We start from the raw sequence: 17,791 nt of genomic DNA, 5'->3' as shown, positions 1-17,791 counted from the left end.
TAATCAGGGACGCTGTGCCCAAATGAACACGGCTTGGCCGCGGCTGGCCAGAGCCGCCAGAGACTCTAGTGGCCCCACGAACCTGGCACCAAGTGAAGAAGTTGGCTCGATTGGGGAAATAACAGGCTAGCTAAGGGGAAACTCACGCCACAGGAATGGAAAGTCAAAGCTCCGCTGTGTCCCGCGGGAATCACCCAGAGAGAGCGAGCACCTGGTTTGTCCCAGTTTTTCTCCCGGGCTCCAGGAAGCCACGCCTTAACTAGGTTCCACCTCTTAAAGGTGATTGGTTAACAAAGCTTCCCCCAGCACCTATGGGCACCAGAAAGAAGGTTTGGATTCCCTGGAGTTAAGAGTTATAGTTGGTTGTGAGCTACCATGTGGGTGTGGGATCTGAACGAAGGTCCTCTGTAAGAGGAGCAAGTTCTCTTAGCTGCTGAGCCATCTCTCCAGCCTAGAACTCTCTGTACAGACAAGGCTGGCCCCAAACTCACAAAAATCTTCTTTAATCTCAGTCTTTAGAGTGCTGGGATTAAAGGTACACACCACCAAGTTAGGAGGCAGAGAGGCAGGTGAATCTCTGAGTTTGAAGCCAGCCTGGTCCACAGAGTGAATTCCAGGTAAGCCAGGGCGACACAGAGAAACCCTGTCTCAAAAAACAACAACAAAAACCAAAAAGGCCCGTACCACATTCTGTTTTGAAAAATTTTGATTTATGTATATATGTATGCATATCTGAGTGTGGGTAATGCACACGTTGTAGGGTGAGAGGGACACCAACCAATCACTGCACATCCTGACTCTGAACCCAGAGTCAGTGAAAGAAACACGTCCTGTATTTAAGACCTGGGCCAAGGAAAGAAACATCATTATCACTGAACCCAGGACTAAAGACATGTGCCCTGGCTCCGAAACTAGTGTCAAAAAACACACTTTGTCCCAGAATCAGAGCCGGTGAAAGAAATATGCCTTGGTCCTAAGTCAAAAAGCTAAAAAGGACCAGTGAAAGAAACACAGTTTGGCCATGAAGTCAGAGCTATCTCTTCCGTCCCTGACCAATCCCACTGCTCCCTGGGAAAACTCCCCCCCTAAGAAGCCCTATATAATAAGCCTTTCTGCCTCTTGTTAATATTAAAATTAAAAGGCTGCTGTTAATCCCTCCCTGGACTCTCCTCTGGACTACTACTTCCCAAATAAATCTCCTCAAGAGAGTTTTGGGTGACAACCTTCATTTGCCAGTGCAGATTCAAGAACCTGGCTGGGACGTCCATTAGGGAACTGAACTGAAAAACCTTGCTGAGCCGCTCCCTAGAGAGCAGAACAGAAGAACTTTGATAGGACGCTCTTTAAGGGGGGTTGAGCAAGGCGGGGCAGGTAAAAGTAAGTTTCCCCCTGAGTCAGAGGAGATTGCTACATTTCTTCAGGGGCTTCCCCTTTAGCAGAGTGCTAGCCAGAGGAGAAGCAGATAGCTCTATCAGGACTTTCCCTTAAGGGAACAAAGCAGAACTGAGCTGTAAAGGCTCTCCAGGAGAAGAGCAGGATCACTATATCCTGTGGGGAGACTGCCCCCACCGCACCCCAGCTTCAGGTAGCCTGTCTTCCCCATAGTCAGGACACCTGTCCTCCAGGGCTGAGCTGTCCTGTTGCGGCTCTACCCCTCCAGAGCTGCCCTATTGCAGGTCTATCCTCGAGGGCTGAGTTGTCCTATTGCGGCTCTGAGTATAAGCCGGCTTCCAGATAAGTCAGGATATCTCTGCAACACTACAACTGTAACACATTCCCCTACACACGTGAGTGCATTTACACATAGAAACCAGTGGTATCAGATTCCCCTGGATTGAGAATGAGAGGTAGTTGTAAGTGGTCTGATATGCATACTTGGGAACAGAACACACCTCATTTGCAAAGCCAGTATATGCCCCTATTGCTGAGCCATCTTTCTAGTCCTGGGCCTTTAAAATGTTTTTATATTTTGTAGTATGTGTGTGCGCGTGCATGTGTGTGCACACTCACACTATGCCATGATGTGCAGGTGGAGGTCCGAGGACAACATTTGGGAGTCATTTCACTTCTTCCATGAGTGGCCTGGAGATCAAACTCAGGTCAACAAGTTTGGCAGCAAGCACCTTTACTTGCTGAGCCATCTCGTTGGCCCTCCTGGGACTTCTTGGTATGATTTCTCTGAACCATGTTGGTCCTCCTTGGCATCTCCCTCCTGGAGGGGTACAACTCCTAAATACAGCCATCAAAATTAAAGAGAGCTTTCCATGCAAACACTAAAGCTATTCAGTGCAATACACTGATGATAGAGCGTTGGCATTTAAATATTTGGATTTTCTTATTTTCCCTCCTGCATGCACCCCCCCCCAACTCTCAGTAATTGTTAGTAAATTTCTAAAGACTGGGGGAGGGGTGAGGGAAGACTCCAAACTATACTAATTGTTTTCAAAACAGACTCAGAGTTTTCCTTGCCATAAAGAAATCTGAAAATAGAGGCTGGCTTCCATCCTAGCTCTGCTGGGAAAACAAGCAGCTGATGGCTCTGTGACTCACCAGTTGCTCAGGGGACTGCCAGCTCCCTCGATGTCAGGTGCCCAGGGGCTCTGGGTAAATGTCAGATGCTCCTGTGTGTGGTTGGCGGTGCTGGCGTCATTGCAGGCAGTGGAGTAGCTCCTCTCTGAAAAGGGAATCTCCCTCCGCCCCGTGAAGGATGTAGGAAAGGGGAAATGGGCTGTCAGATGTGCTCAGATGTGAAGGTGGAGGAGGAGTGTTGTGCCTCCAGTAGGTCATGAAAATGAGTGGAGCAGGAAGCAAGTCAGCTCCCGGGAAGACCTTTGACAAAGACTGAGGTGATGAGCCTTAAAGAGCCAAAAATCAGGGCCGACTCAAAGGCTCTGTGAGGGGAAAGGCAAGCCCCACAATCTCAGCTGGACCCCTGGAACCCACCTGGTGGATGGAGAGAACCAGTTTTTGCTGGTTGTTCTCAGAACCCCGTACGTGTTGTCAGGGCACTCACACCCCTCCAATAAATAGATAATAGTAAGTGAACTTTAAAAGGGAAACTTCAGCTGGTGGTGGTGGCGCACGCCTTTAATCCCAGTGCGGAGGAAGAGGCAGGTGGATCTCTGTGAGTTCAAGGCCAGTCTGTGGTCTACAAGAGCTAGTTCCAGGACAGGCTCCAAAGCTACAGAGAAACCCTGTTTCAGAAATAAATAAAAATAAATAAAAAGGGAACTTCCACTGTTTCATTCATGTCTTAAAATTCAAATTAAAGAGCTGGAGAGATGGCTCAGCAGGTAAGAGCACTGACTGCTCTTGAAGAGGACCCGGGTTCAATTCCCAGCAACCACATGGCAGCTCACAAATGTCTGAAAATGCAGTTCTTCAAGATCTGACACCTTCACATCAATGCACATAAAATGAAGTTAAATAAATCGTTAAAAATTATTTTAAAAAATCAAATTAAAGAGAAAAATATTTGTAATTTAAAAGTAGACATAAACTGAACATGATCCTTATTAGGGCTGAACATTAACCTCTTGATCCAAGTCATTAAAAAGATGCAGTCAGTGGACAGGGATGGTGCTGACCTAACATGAGCGAGCAAAGGCCTGAGTATGATCCCTAGCCCTGCATAAAATGGTGTGAAGGCGTGAGGGAAGTTGAGGCAGGAGGATCAGGAGTTCAAGGTCATCTTCAGCTCTACTAGAAGTTTGAAGTCAACCTAGGCTACGTGGAAACTTTTCAAAACAAAAAACTAGGGTTGTAGTAGAATCTGGCATGACCCATAGGCGAGTGTGCTCACACACTAAAATGCTCAAAATAGTATAGACTTTTTGCTGGTTTTATTCACTACTGTATTCATTCACATGTCATAAAACATACCTAGCACATAGCTGGTAATAAACACTTCTCAAACAAATAAGATTGGAAAAAAAGCTTTTATCTTGTATTGGTGAAAATGGACATTCATATACCAGAATCTAAACTGGAATTGTTCACTGGAGAGCAATTTGTCAAGATTCATCAAAATCAAAGGGGCATCTGTCTTATGACATAGCGATTCAACCACCAAATGGTTATTCAGTTGATGTAGATGCACCCAAGTACATGTTCAGGGCTGTGCACTATGGCCCTACATTTTAGTACAAGTTGTTGGGATTGGGCTACATATGCACCATCAGGAGTCTGGTTAAATAATACACTGGCACTCAAAAGATACACACACTCATGTGGTACAGTCTGCATGATACCGAGTGAATAAAGCCAGGCACAAAAATGTGTGCAGAAGAAGGATTGAGGGAGGAAAGGTATATATATATATATATATATATATATATATATATATATATATTTGGATATGGTAAGCTTCTGTTTGGACATTAAAAAAAGAGGAGTCGGCTGGGCGTGGTAGCTTGCATCTTTAATCATAGTACTCGGGGGCAGAGGCGGGCGGATCTCTGTGAGTTCAAGGCCAGCCTGGTTCACAAAGCTCCGGGACAGCCAGGACTACACAGACAAACTCTGTCTCGAAACACCAAAAAAATAAGGGGCTGGAGAGATGGCTCAGCGGTTAAGAGCACTGGCTGCTCTTCCAGAAATCCTGAGTTCAATTCCCAGCACCCACATGGCAGCCCACAACTGTCTGTAACTCCAGTTCCAGGGCATCTGACCCTCACACCAATGAACATATAATAATAATAATAATAATAATAATAAAATAACAAAAGAAAGAGAGGAGGGTTTTGGGGGCCTAGAGAGATGGCTTAGTGGTTAAGAGCACTTGCTGCTCTTGCAGACGACCTGGATTCTGTCCCCAGCACCTACTTTGGTAGCTCACAAAACCACGTCTCTATTATAATAAACATCAAGAAACAATTCCAGAACTCATAAGCGATAAATTTTTTTTTTTTAAATCCCGTTTAAGGGTTGAAAGTTTGGAAAAAAAGAACTTTTTTCAGAGCCTGTATTGTGGGAGACCTTTCACTTCTTCCGCAGCGAAGTCAATTAAAAGGACAGTTGGGCTCTGCCTCGAGCAGCAGACCTCGCGGGGTGCTCAGCGGCCACCCCTCCACCCCTCCACCCCTGACCCCACCCCCGCCGCCCGGATTCTGCGCTGCGGCTGGAGCGCGCTCGCTCCTTAGAGGGCAGCAGCGGGGCGACACGGGGACGCATGCGCTCCGGCGGCACCCGGGGAATTAAAAGAGAGAGGGAAAAACTCCCGCAGAAACGCGCGGCTCGCGTCCCTCGGCCGCGGCGTGATGCGCACGGCCCGGCCCGTGACGCCGCGGCCACCCCCGTCTCCGCGCCCCAGCTGCCATCGCGCGCCCGGCTCTGGGAACCCGGTGTCCGTCTTCGCTCCCTATGGGGCTGCGCCGCTGGCTACGGAGCGCCTGCTGCTGCTGCCCGTGCCGGTGCCTGGAGGAGCCCGCGCGGCCGGAGAAGGAGCCGCTGGTCAGGTGCGTACCGGCGTGGGCCGGGCCTCGCGGGGTGGGTACCCGATGCCCCCTGAACCGCGCAAGGGGGTACTATGAGGTCACACCGCGGCGCCATCCGAGCCCCTTGGCCCCCATCTCGGCTAGTCTCAGGAGAGACGTTTTTAAGCTTCAGATCCCTGGGTTAGATGTTGTGTAGCTCGGAAAGCGCCGATCCTCAGAGGCAGCTGATGCCCCTGGGAAATGGCACTGATTGGTGCAGGGCTGGGAAAAGAAGTTTCCAGAGACGGTGGTCTCGTCGGGTGAAACGGACGAGTGTGGGTTTCTGTGTCACTCAGCAAAAGAAGTTTGGCTATCAGTGTCATGACCGAAAGAAGTCGAGTTCGGCGACTGGGCTTAAGGAAATCTTTCTCGTGATAAAAATAGCGCGTGTTGTACCGGGGATAGCCTATTGACTGTTCATTGTAGCTTAAGCTGTCAAATGTGAGGAATTTAATGTTCACTAGCTATGTTCTTTTTTTTTAAAAAAAAAAGGCTTGTGAAGGAACAAACAGATTTGTTTGATTTTTTTTTTAAACGATACTTTAATACGTTCATAAACACAAGGGATAGGAGAACGGGCAGAGAGAGAGAGAGACTGCTTTTTATTTTTCCTTAAAATGATTTTTTTCTATCGTGAGTTTGCCGAAATCAAAGTTTCATCAAGTCTTGCCTCAGGAAACAGATTATTTAGAATGAAATTAGGGCACGGGATGTAGGCTGGAATTCCAGGCTCAGTGAACCAGCTCGGATTGAAACCAGGCTTCTTTAAGGCATCTACAACGAATACAATAATGCTTGCACAGCTCTTTCGGAAGCATGACTTACTTACCTTTCCTGATTCTGTCAAGTCCAGACACTTCCCCTGACTCCGGAGAGTTACATAACCGCATCCTGCCTGCCTGTCTGCTTGTATTTTCCAGGGCATTAAGCACCCTGTACTTCCCACTGTAGGAACAATCCGCTCTTAGTCCCTCCAGGCTGGAGGCCAGTAGTGACCTTTTGCCTTCTACCCCTTCCTAAATGCTGGTTTTCAAGCAGTCTTCTTTAATCACATTGCCCTTTTTCATGTTCCTCCTGTGATGTAGGCCTTGGAATCTATCATCTTGTTGTTTGGTAAGCACACAGGTATTCTGTGGAGTGTATCTAGACACACAAGGCGCTATATACATACATAGCTACACAACACACACACACACACATATACACATACACGTCGACCTGTAGACTTGTCTGGCCTCTAACTCACAGAGATCCACTTGCCTCCTGAGTGCTGAGATTAAAGGTGCGCGCCACCTTGCCAGGCTACCACCATTCAGGTGCTGCCTTGTTTTTGCTACTAGCCCTCTCACTTAGATTTTGAGATTACTCTGCACAGGGAGAGACCGAATTAATCTACTGTTTGTTTATTTATTTATTTATTTATTTATTCACACCTTTTTTCTCATCTGTATTTACCTTTTGAAGCAGAATGTGATTGGGCACTGTATTTCCACTCACAAGCCTTGCTCAGTTACAAGACCTAGGGAAGCTTAGGATTTTGTTCTTGGTACAAGCCACATGGGGAATTCCTGTTGTTTTAGCTTGTGTACTTAGAAACTTCTAAGACTAGTACATGCAGAATTATAGGGGATGAAAAATTTTAAGATGAAACTTAAGCCATCTTATTTTTCTGTTTAAACATGAAGTTATCTCAGAACACTTCCAAGTGAAATTATTTGGTCTATCAAGCTGGATCCCTTATTTTAGACCAAATTATTTATTTTTTTGGGGGGTGGGACAGGGTTTATCTGTAGCTTTGGAACTTGCCCTGTAGGCCAGGCTGACCCTGAACTCACAGTGGCCTCAGCAGCCCCCCCCCCCCCATTAAAGGCGTGTGCCACCACCGCCTACCTTTAATTTAAAAGGCAATAGAAAACTGTAGAATTTTTTTTTCAGGACTCCAGGCTCTTGGTTATTATGAAATATAGCCTTCAATTTAGTTTCAGTCACAACTTTGGGTGTTTCCAGTGATTATTTTTTCCTAGGATTGCTATACTTCTAATAACTTTTATTTTGAAATGGAGACCCTCCCCTGTTTTGCTTTATGTCAGTGAATGAAAGTCCATAAATTTTATGATTATTATTATTTTAGAAAACAAAACAAGGGTATCCAGGCATGGTGGAGCCCGCCTTTAATCTCAGCACTTGGAAAGCGGAGGCAGGAGTATCGGGTGTTCAGAGCAGTCTTGGCCTTAGAAGTTTATACACAATGACCTATCTAAATAGAAATGTTTAGAAATTAGGAAGACATATGCATAGCAACGTATTGATGAATCCAGCTACATGGGATGAGTCGCGTACGTGGGTGGCTGGGTTATTAAGATTATTTGTGCCACAGTTTCCTCATATCTTTGTTAAGGGTGATGATGACAGTGCACACTTCAAAGGATTGCAGGGAGAAAGGAAAGGAGGTCACACATGCCAAGGGCTTAATATAGTGCCCGACAGCATAGTAAACACGCAATAAATTTTAATGACTGTTAGTTTTCATTGTTGTTCTTCTGAGCATGTGAGTGTGAGTGGACTTGCCTCATCTGGTTACGTGTTATTCTGGCGCCATTTTGATATAACCATTTCAGAAGGGCAGCTTATTAGTGGGCGCGTGAGATAGATGTACATGTGTCTACAGGTGCTTGAATGTTCTCTTCCACGTGAGTCACGGTTCGAATTCATTGTTTTAGTTTATTATTATTGCATATTTATGTGCGTGAAATATGCATACATGTTATGATTACATATTTATGTGTGTGTATATGTATGCATGGTCTAGGGCTTGTGGGAGTGAGGTTGACCTTCCACTCTGTATTGAGGTGGGGGTCTCTCACTTGGATTCAAAGCTTGCTAGCTTGCCAGTCGGCTTAGGGATCCCTAGTCTCTGCCTCTTGAGCTGGAATGACAGGCAGATGACCACACCCACCTGGTATTTATGTGTGTACTGGGGATACAAACTCTAGTCCTCACATTTATGTGACAAATTCTTCACCTGGTGAGCTATCTCTCCAGTCTACTTTTTAAAAATATACAAGCCATTGGTTTTTTGGTCTATATGCAAAACCATGCAGCTATCACTACTATATATTTTTGTTGTTGTTCTTTTTTAATTGTTGTTGTTTTCCGAGACAGAGTTTCTCTGTGTAACAGCCCTGGGTGTCCCGGAACTTGCTCTGTAGACCAGGCTGGTCTTGACATCACAGAGATCTGTCTACTTCTGCCTCTCAAGTGCTGGGATTAAAAGTGCTTGCCACCACAACCCAGCCTCTACTGTATTTTATTAATGTGTGTTTCTGTCTGTATGTCTGTATGTGTGTGTGTATGTATGTTGGCATGCCTTAGCCATGGCTTGTGTGTGTGTGTGTGTGTGTGTGTGTGTGTGTGTGTGTGTGTGTAGGGTATCAGAGGACAATTTTTGGGAGCCAGCTGTCTTCTATTCCCATGTGAGTGAGTCCTGGAGACTGACTCGGGTCATCAGGCTTGGCAGAAGGCGTAGATGCCCGTTGAGCCATCTACAGCCAGTATTGTACTGTTTAATTCCAGTGTATTTTTAACTCCTCTCGAGAAAAAAACCAAAACACCAGCACCCTTTCTGGCAGCCACTCTTCCCATTTCTCTCACCACTAGTTAGTGGTTACCAAGCAACAAACCATCCGTTTCTTTGGCATTATAGATTTGCCTGTTTTGGACATTTTGGTAAGTGGGTAAGTGGGATCACAATTGGCTTTTAGCATGTGGCTTTCTGTACTCAGCGTGATGGCTTCCCAGTTTACTGTGTTGGAGCATGTATCAACATTCCATTCTTTTTTTTTATAGCCGAATACTATTTCTTTGTGTGGATTGATCATATTGTTTATCTATTCACCTGTGATGGGGATTTGGGTTATTTCTACATTCTGCCTTTTATGGAGAATGTGTGAACGTTTGTGTGTAGGTTTCAGCTCCCTTGGGTAAAGCTCTCAGAGTGGAATTGCCGGGTCACGTGGTCCGAGGAGGCGCTGTTCTGTTTTTTAAGAGTCTAGGTGCAGTACGGGTGAGGTGAAGTCACGTGGCCAGATGGCTCACATCAGTGCATTAGTGCTGAGGACCTTAGTTTTTCATATCATCTTTTTAATTTTTCCCCTTATAACAGCCATCTTTGTTCCCTTAACCGTCCTTTACTAGCTATAAGAGTGCCAATCCACCCATGTTTTATTTTCGTTCCAGAGCTGTGGTGCCTGGAAGAGAGGCCACCTGTGTGTGTGGCCTCCTCCGGTCCTTTTCTCGGCGCTGCACTTGGGACTCCTGCTAGTCTAGGAACTCTGCTGTTGTCACCTCAGCTCGCGTGCCGTCTGAACAGTTTCCGACCTTGATCCTTTGGCTTTTCCGGGCTCCACGTCTCTGAGGAGGACGGAGCCTCCTCTCTGTGCCTCCGTGTCCTCTCTCCCCGACTTGTCTGTTTCTTCTCCCTCTCCCTTCAAACCTTCTGCCTAGCCATTCATCTTGATGATGCCATGACCTTCAGCTGCTGTTCTCTGGTGTCCTCTGTCTCCCACACAGACGTCTTTGAAGACAAGTTGCCTGTACCCCCGCTGCCTTCTTGACTGCTGTTGTTGAGACTAACCCCCAAGTCTGGGTCAGGCCTGGGATTATGCGTCTTCGGAACTGTGCTAGGTGGTTTGTGCAGCGTCTGTGGACAGAGTTTGTGACTTCATCTCTCAATGTACTTGTTACCCATTGCCATGCAGGGCACTCATGTTTGTTCCTTCACCTTCCCTCCTCCCTGGAGAATAATTTTACATTCACTGGCTGTCTGTAACCAGCTAGTGAGCTGACTTCCTACCTGCTGCCTCCGCTGCTGTCATCTTTTTTAGCAGTAGCACCTTTTTCTAATATCTCCGCCCCCCACCGTGTGTCTCTGTGTGTGTGTCTGTGTGTGTGTGTTGTGTGTGTTGTGTGTGTGTGTGTGTGTTAGGGTTAGATGTCTGGTACTCTGCTTTTTTTTTAAAGGTTTATTTATTATGTATACAGCATTCTGTCTGCATGTATGCCTGCACACCAGAGGAGAGCACCAGACTTTATCATAGATAGTTGTAAGCCATCATGTGGTTGCTGGGAATTGAACTCAGGACCTCTGGAAGAGCAAGCAGCCAGTGCTCTTAACCTCTGAGTCATCTCTCCAGCCTGGTACTCTGCTCTTTTACACCACACATTGTTCTGAGACAGGGTCTTACAGAATCTAGAGCTAGGCTGGCAGCCGGAAAGCCTCAGTGACCCTCCTGTCTCTGTCTGCTTGAAGCACTGGGAGTACGGGAGTGTAAGCATGGTCATACCCAGCCTTTTACATGGATGCTTGGGATTTGAACTCAGGTCTTCATGCTTGTGTAGCAAGTGCTTGTACTTGTTGGATTATCTCTCCAGTTTCTTATTTTCTTTCCTTTTGAGAAACTTTGCTGGTGTTGTAAGGCCCACTTCAGTTACTCTTTTTGAAGACATGTTGGGAAGTCTCCCTAAGAGGTTAAGGGCGTCTCTTTTTTTTTACCCGTAGGCCTCTTCCTGCCTTCTGCAAGCTATCACAGTTATAAGGTATATGTTATAAGCCTGTCTAAACTAGATTCTCAGGCAAGCATCTGGAGCCTGAATCCTTATCACTTTTGTACCCCCTGTGGTACCCAGCACAGTGAACCACAATGGAGTAAGACTCGAATAAAATTACTTTTGACTATTAATAGCTATCCATTTATTAATTGCCTGCTATGTGTAATTTTAAAAATTATGATGACTGATAAAGAAGACAGCAACAATTCTGACATGTGCCTTCAGAAAGGATGATGATATCCCTGCTACCTGCCACTGTTGTGTGTACCCTCAACTTCATCTTCCCTCCTTCAAAGGTGACCTGAATGAAATCTGTTGTTCATTCTTAAACTTTATGTACAAGGTGCGTATCGCATTCAGGCTCCTGCATGAGTGAGATTTCTTTGCATATATTCCTCATTTAATTGTTACTGTGACCAAAAGAGATAGATGTTAGCTCTCTGTTCCTAAATGAGGAATTCTTCTGGGCCATGGTGGCACATACCTTTAAGCCCAGTATTCAGGAAGCAGAGAAAGGCTGATCTCTGAGTTCGAAGCCAGTCTGGTCTACAGAGCGAATTCCAGGATAAACTCCAAAGACAAAAACCCTGTCTTGAAAAAACAAAAACAACAACAACAAAAAAAAAATGAAAAACAAAACAACAACAACAAAAAACCTCAACAGAGTCCTGAGCATAGAAACTAAATAGTAAATTCAAGGTTATAACTAATAAGAGAGACTATATTTAAAAACCGGTCGTGGAGCTGGAAAGGTGGCTCAGCAGTTAAGAACTTAGTTCCTCAGACTGGAGAGTTGGTTCAGTGGTTCAAAGCACTGGCAGCTCTTCCAGAAGTCCTGAGTTCAATACCCAGCAACCATATGGTGGCTCACAACCATCTGTAATGAGATCTGGTGCCGTCTTCTGGACTGCATGTCTACCTGCAGGCAAAACACTGTATACATAATATATATATATATATATATATATATATATATATATATTTGAGACAGGGTTTCGCTGTAGTTTTAGAGCCTGTCCTGGAACTAGCTCTTGTAGACCAGGCTGGCCTTGAACTCACAGAGATCCGCCTGCCTCTGCCTCCCAAGTGCTGGGATTAAAGGCATGTGCCACCACCAGCCGGCTTTAAATTTTTTTTTTCATCAAAGAGAGAGAGAGAGAGAGAGAGAGAGAGAGCGAGAGCATGGTTTGCTCTTCTAAAAGGACCTGGGTTTGATTTCTAGCACCCACATGGTGACTCATGGCTATTTGTAACTCCAGTTCCAAGGGTTCCCTCATGTGGCCTTTGAGGGAACCAGCCATGTACACGGTGCACAGTCATGCAGGCAACACTCAAAAACAAATTTTTTTTTTTTGATTTGTGTGAGACAGGGTTTCTTTGTGTAACAACCCCCCTGGCTGTCCTAGAACTTGCTTTGTAGACCGGGCTTGCCTTGAACTCACTGAAATCCACCTGCCACTGCCGGGATCCCAAGTGCTGGGATTAAAGGCCAGCGCTACCACTGCCCGACTGGGGACGGAAGTCTTTTAAGTATTGAATCACAGTAGAGTGATCATGTCACCTGTCCACATATGGTTCTGACCACACTCTTAAATAGGGTAAGAAGTGATTCGAGCCGGGCGATGGTGGCGCATGCCTTTAATCCCAGCACTCGGGAGGCAGAGGTAGGCGGATCTCTGTGAGTTCAAGGCCAGCCTGGTCTACAAGAGCTAGTGCCAGGACAGGCTCCAAAGCTACAGAGAAACCCTGTCTCAAAAAACTAAAAACTACAAAAAAAAAAAAAGTGATTCGATTAGCATCCGTGAAGCATTGCATTGAGGAGAGGGCAATGATGATGGCTTGAGATGGCTGCATCAGTGGTCACCTGTCTCTGAGGTCCTGAATGACTTCACGTTGGTCTGCTCAACACTTATTGTTACTAATTATAAGAAATGTGGGGTGGGAGGCAGAGGCAGGCGGATCTCTGTGAGTTCGAGACCAGCCTGGTCTACAAGAGCTAGTTCCAGGACAGGCTCCAAAACCACAGAGAAACCCTGTCTCGAAAAACCAAAAAAAAAAAAAAAAAAAAAAAAAAAAACCAAAGAAATGTGGGGTTCAGATCGAGAATGTCACAATAACAACATGATATCTTACAGCCACAGAAATGTGTTCCTTCGGGGTTCTGTGTGTAAGTCTGAAATCAAGGTGTTGGTGGGGCCACAATCGCTTGGATGACTGTAGTGATTCCTACAGCGAGTCATTTCTTCTTGTTTCCAGCTTTGGGGCTCCCTAGTGTCTCTTGACTGACGGCAGCACAGTTTAATCTCCTCCGTGGTCTCCCATGCTTCTTTCTTAGCCTTACACTTCCCTCTCACCTTTGAGGACCTGATCATTGAGTTTAGTGACATCCCCTAAAATCTAGGATGACGTCATCTCAAGATTAATTAATAACATCGTTAAAACTTGTATTCCCAAGTTAGATCTCATTCATAGGTTCTGGGGATTAGCACCTGGGTATACCTTTTGTAGTATATCCAACTTAAACTTGCTGCAGAATATGTGGGAAGAAATGAATGACCTAAAGTTTGTGCGTGCTGAGCAAAGCTAGGGCTTTGTGTGTGAGCCCTTGGCCATTCAAATAGTTTTTTTTTAAATATTTATTTATTTATTATGTATACAATATTCTGTCCGTGTGTATGTCTGCAGGCCAGAAGAGGGCACCAGACCTCATTACAGATGGTTGTGAGCCACCATGTGGTTGCTGGGAATTGAACTCAGGACCTTTGGAAGAGCAGGCAATGCTCTTAACCACTGAGCCATCTCTCCAGCCCCGGGTTTTTGGTTTTTCGAGACAGGGTTTCTCTGTGGTTTTGGAGCCTGTCCTGGAACTAGCTCTTGTAGACCAGGCTGGTCTCGAACTCACAGAGATCCGCCTGCCTCTGCCTCCCGAGTGCTGGGATTAAAGTTTTTTTTTTTTTTTTTTTAGCTTCACTTTTGATAACATGATTTCCCTCTATCCCTTATCAAAGCATGCCCTTGCTGTGAAAAATCTACCTGAGTATGAGTTGTGGCCCCAAGGCCTTAGCTGCAGACACTGGTAGGCAAAGAGAAGCCCAGGCCATCTGATACCGTACAGCCTCTTGACACACTACCAGAGGCCTTGGAAGAGGCCAGGAAAATGGCACTTGTAACAGCATCTCTTGTATGTGTTGGTACCTTTTCAGGGAAAAGGGATTCTTACTCCTCCTTTCTTATTACCTGTTAGTCACTGGGAAGCATCACCATTTTCTGGGTATTCAAAGACAAAAGCAACAGAAAGAACCACCAGGCACCCTTAAGCTTTTCTGTAGCCCAGGAAGGCCTCTAACTTGTGGTTCTCCAGTCTCAAGCATCCTGAGTAGCTGGGGACAGGCCTGGTTTTAAACTGTTAACTGTTGGTGTTTCTCTATTAAGCCACTTGAATGGATGCAGAAGCTTCCAGATACCCTGTTTCCTACTAGCCTCAGCACTGACTTGGAGCTTCACGATGCTCACACTGGTGGGCAAGAGAACAGACAAGAAATGCGGGGCTTCATTTTTCTATAGTGCTGGATGCCAGTTATGGAAAATAAATGAGATCTCAGTTTGCTCAGTTGTTTTGTGTTCGCAGAAAGGTTGTTTAGTAAGGGATGGAATTTCTCTGACTGTCCCTCAGGCCATGTAGGTCTGACGTAGTTTGAGCCATCCTACTTAGGACTCTGATGAGGGCGAGTCTCGAGGAAGCATCTCTGACATTTCATCTTCCCTGAGCCCGCCCTAATCCTTCCCAGGTCATCCTTCGTGGTCATGCTGTAGTAGGCCTGTTGAAAGGGCATTGTGTTGATTAGCTGAATATTGCCCTAACCTATGAGACACAGTTGTTTGCCACAGTCTGTGAAGTTACCTCCACACCAAATGAAGAGATACTGAACCCCTTAAGGAAAGTTATGTTCCCGCGAGCGAATTCACCAACTGCTCAACATGTAATCAACATGTAATCTTTCATGTGTCTATTGAATGACACCTCACTGTTGGTTATTAACATTGAATTCACGGGGAACAGCTGCTGTATGTCAGGTGTGCATGGGGCTTATTTAGCACGTCTTATATTGTTTTGTTTTATAGAACCCAAACCGATGCCAGGGCGGTGGTGGTGCACACCTTTAATCCCAGCACTCGGGAGGCAGAAGCAGGTGGATCTCTGCTTTCGAGGCCAGCCTAGTCTACAAGTGTAGTTCCATGACAGGAACATGCTAGTTCCAGGGCTGTTACACAGAGAAGCAGTGTGTCAGGGAAATAAAAAAACCTTAAAAAAAAAAAAGACTCAAACTGACCTCAGACTTGCTGTGTAGCTGAGGATGCTCTTGAACTTTTGATCTTTCTGCCTCTATCTTCCAAGTGCTAGGATTATAGGCCCACACGACCATATTTAATATATTCAGTGCTGGGGCTTGAACACTAGAATTTGTGCCATGTGAGACAAGTATCTACCACTGAACCAGCTCTCCGTACATACCCATGTATTTTCACATTTCAGTATCACCCGGTGGGGCATTCTAAACACCAGATCACCAGTGAAAAATGCCAACTACGCCGCAATAAAACAGTTCCCCCTATTTTACAGGGTGGACTTTTGTGTCCTTGAGTTGATTGAGTGTATTACAGAAAGGAAAGTTGTTGCCAGCACTCGAGTTAAAACAAGAGAGTCAGGGTGTTGCCTGTCCAGCCTCAGCTGGGAATGTTCACCTGAGCTTTTGTTTTTCTGACTGCACATGTATGACTTTAAAACTATCAATTTTAGGGTTATAGGTAAATTTCAGTTTTTCAGATTCAGGTTCTGTGGCTAAGGAGGATCAACAAACTAGCATCCACGTTTAGCATTAGAAGAAACCGAGGCATAGAGCTTCAATAACTTGCTGAGAGGCACGTATAGCTGAGTCGGGAGTCACATCCTGTTATAGTTTGGTGTCATTGCGAGAGCGAAGCTCTTCCAGGATGCAGGGAGGTACATCTCCAGCTGCTCATAAGCTGTGTGCTAGAAATTGGGTGTTGAATATGAGAATTTCCTTGAACTGTGGTAGCCTGGGGTCCAGAACCCCAGCCCCTTTCCCTGTCCCGAGGCTGGAGACAAGGTGCCAGTATGGAGGGAGGACGGGGTGAGGGATCGTGGCATTTGAAGGGGTCATCCTCTGCTTAGAAGTGCGTCACCTCTTGCATGTGCAGAGTTTTTCACTTTACAGGCAGAACTCACCACGACCTTCGAGTTGATGGAATCACATTCACCCCTAGAGAGGCTTATGAAAAGTTGGCAGGTGTGTTGATGTCGGTGAGAGAGCTCAGTCTAGCGCCCAGATGGCCCGATTTTCCTCTTGCAGCACGCTGTTGGATTTGCAGAGCCAGCCCTCAGCAGCCCTGACTTCCTGTGCCGCCCGTTACAGTCTGCCCCAGCCCTCGCCAGAGAGTGATTTGCAGGAGTTAGCGGAGACATTCGGGGTCCCACTGTGGGACAGTGCCTGGATCCACGGTTCCCATTCTGGGGCTTTCACATTGACCTTCTTGAGACATCGAGCAAAGATGGAAAACGTGGGGCTACTCCTGGAACTTAGAGGTTGAGGCTCTGTAAGAAGTCAGCCATTCGCTAATCACAGGACATTTTTCTTTGTGGTTGAAATACTTTTACAATATTTAATTCTGGTCGGCTTGGAACTTACTATGTAGACTGCGGTTATCCAAAACTCACGGGAATGCTTCTTTCAAATGCTGGGTTTAGAGGCACGTTATCATTTCAATGTATGGTTGTTTTGTCTGCGTGAATGTCTGCGGATCACCTGTTTGGCCAGGAGGGCCAGAAGAAGACTTCAGATCCTCTGGAACCAGAGTTACTGGTAGTTCTAAGCCACCCTGTGGGGGCAGGGAACTGGACTCAGTCCTCTGAACAGCAGTCGGTGCCTCTAACTACTGAGCCCCACAAGGGGGACTTCTAAAGCTTTTCTTCTCTGGCAACCCCACAACAGCATCCCTGTTCTCCTTTTGTGACGCGCCTCAATTAGTCACGTGACACCAGAAGGTCCCTAGAAGGTGACATTTCTTTCAACTAGTCACATGGCCTGGGAAGGTCCCTAGAAGCTGACATTTCTTCCTGTTGAGCATCATATGATTTAGGTTTCCTGGAACTTTCTAAACATCTTGAAGTGATCTTATCATTGTGTAAAAAGTAAACTCTGCTTAAAATACTTCATTAGAGATGTAAGGACTTTATTAGAGATGGGGCATTTATATAACGTATATTCTTTTTTTCCCCTTTGGGAAAATAGTTTTGATGAGACATTGTACCTAAATAGTAAACCTCTTTCAATGTTTGGCAGGTATCCTGAATTCTATGTCAAGGTTTTATTTTATTTTGTTCTGTTGAGACAAGGTCTCTATGAGGCTCTGGCTGTTCTAGAACTCACTTTGTAGATGAGGCTGGCTGGCCTCGAATTCACAGAGATCCATCTACCTCTGCCTCTCAAGTGCTGGGCTTAACATGTATATGTTTAAATGATATCACAGACAAAAGACGTTTGGGATAAAGAACGTACAGGGCACACTCCTGTAACCACCTATCAGGATAAGAGACGGATCGTACAGGGCACACTCCTGTAACCACCTATCAGGATAAGAGACGGACGTCACGACCCCCAGTCCCTCCCCGACCTTATCCAGAGTTTTAT

At 45.8% G+C, this 17,791-nt stretch overlaps 1 protein-coding gene across 1 annotated transcript in view; it reads left to right on the top strand.

Annotated features, from left to right (window-relative positions):
• The first annotated feature begins 5,158 nt into the window (after positions 1 to 5,158).
• Mreg (melanoregulin) overlaps positions 5,159 to 17,791 on the top strand; it is a 61,873-nt gene continuing 49,240 nt past the window's right edge. Inside the window, exon 1 of the mRNA XM_041650972.1 lies at positions 5,159 to 5,456. Coding sequence (XP_041506906.1) covers positions 5,362 to 5,456 — 95 coding nt within the window. The 5' untranslated portion in view covers positions 5,159 to 5,361. The remainder of the gene's footprint in view (positions 5,457 to 17,791) is intronic.

This window comes from Microtus oregoni, unplaced genomic scaffold (genome assembly GCF_018167655.1).
Source record: "Microtus oregoni isolate MIOR12 unplaced genomic scaffold, Mior012 000004F_ref0000308, whole genome shotgun sequence".
Classification (NCBI taxonomy): Eukaryota; Metazoa; Chordata; class Mammalia; order Rodentia; family Cricetidae; genus Microtus; species Microtus oregoni.
This window is presented reverse-complemented; position numbering and strand designations above follow the sequence as displayed.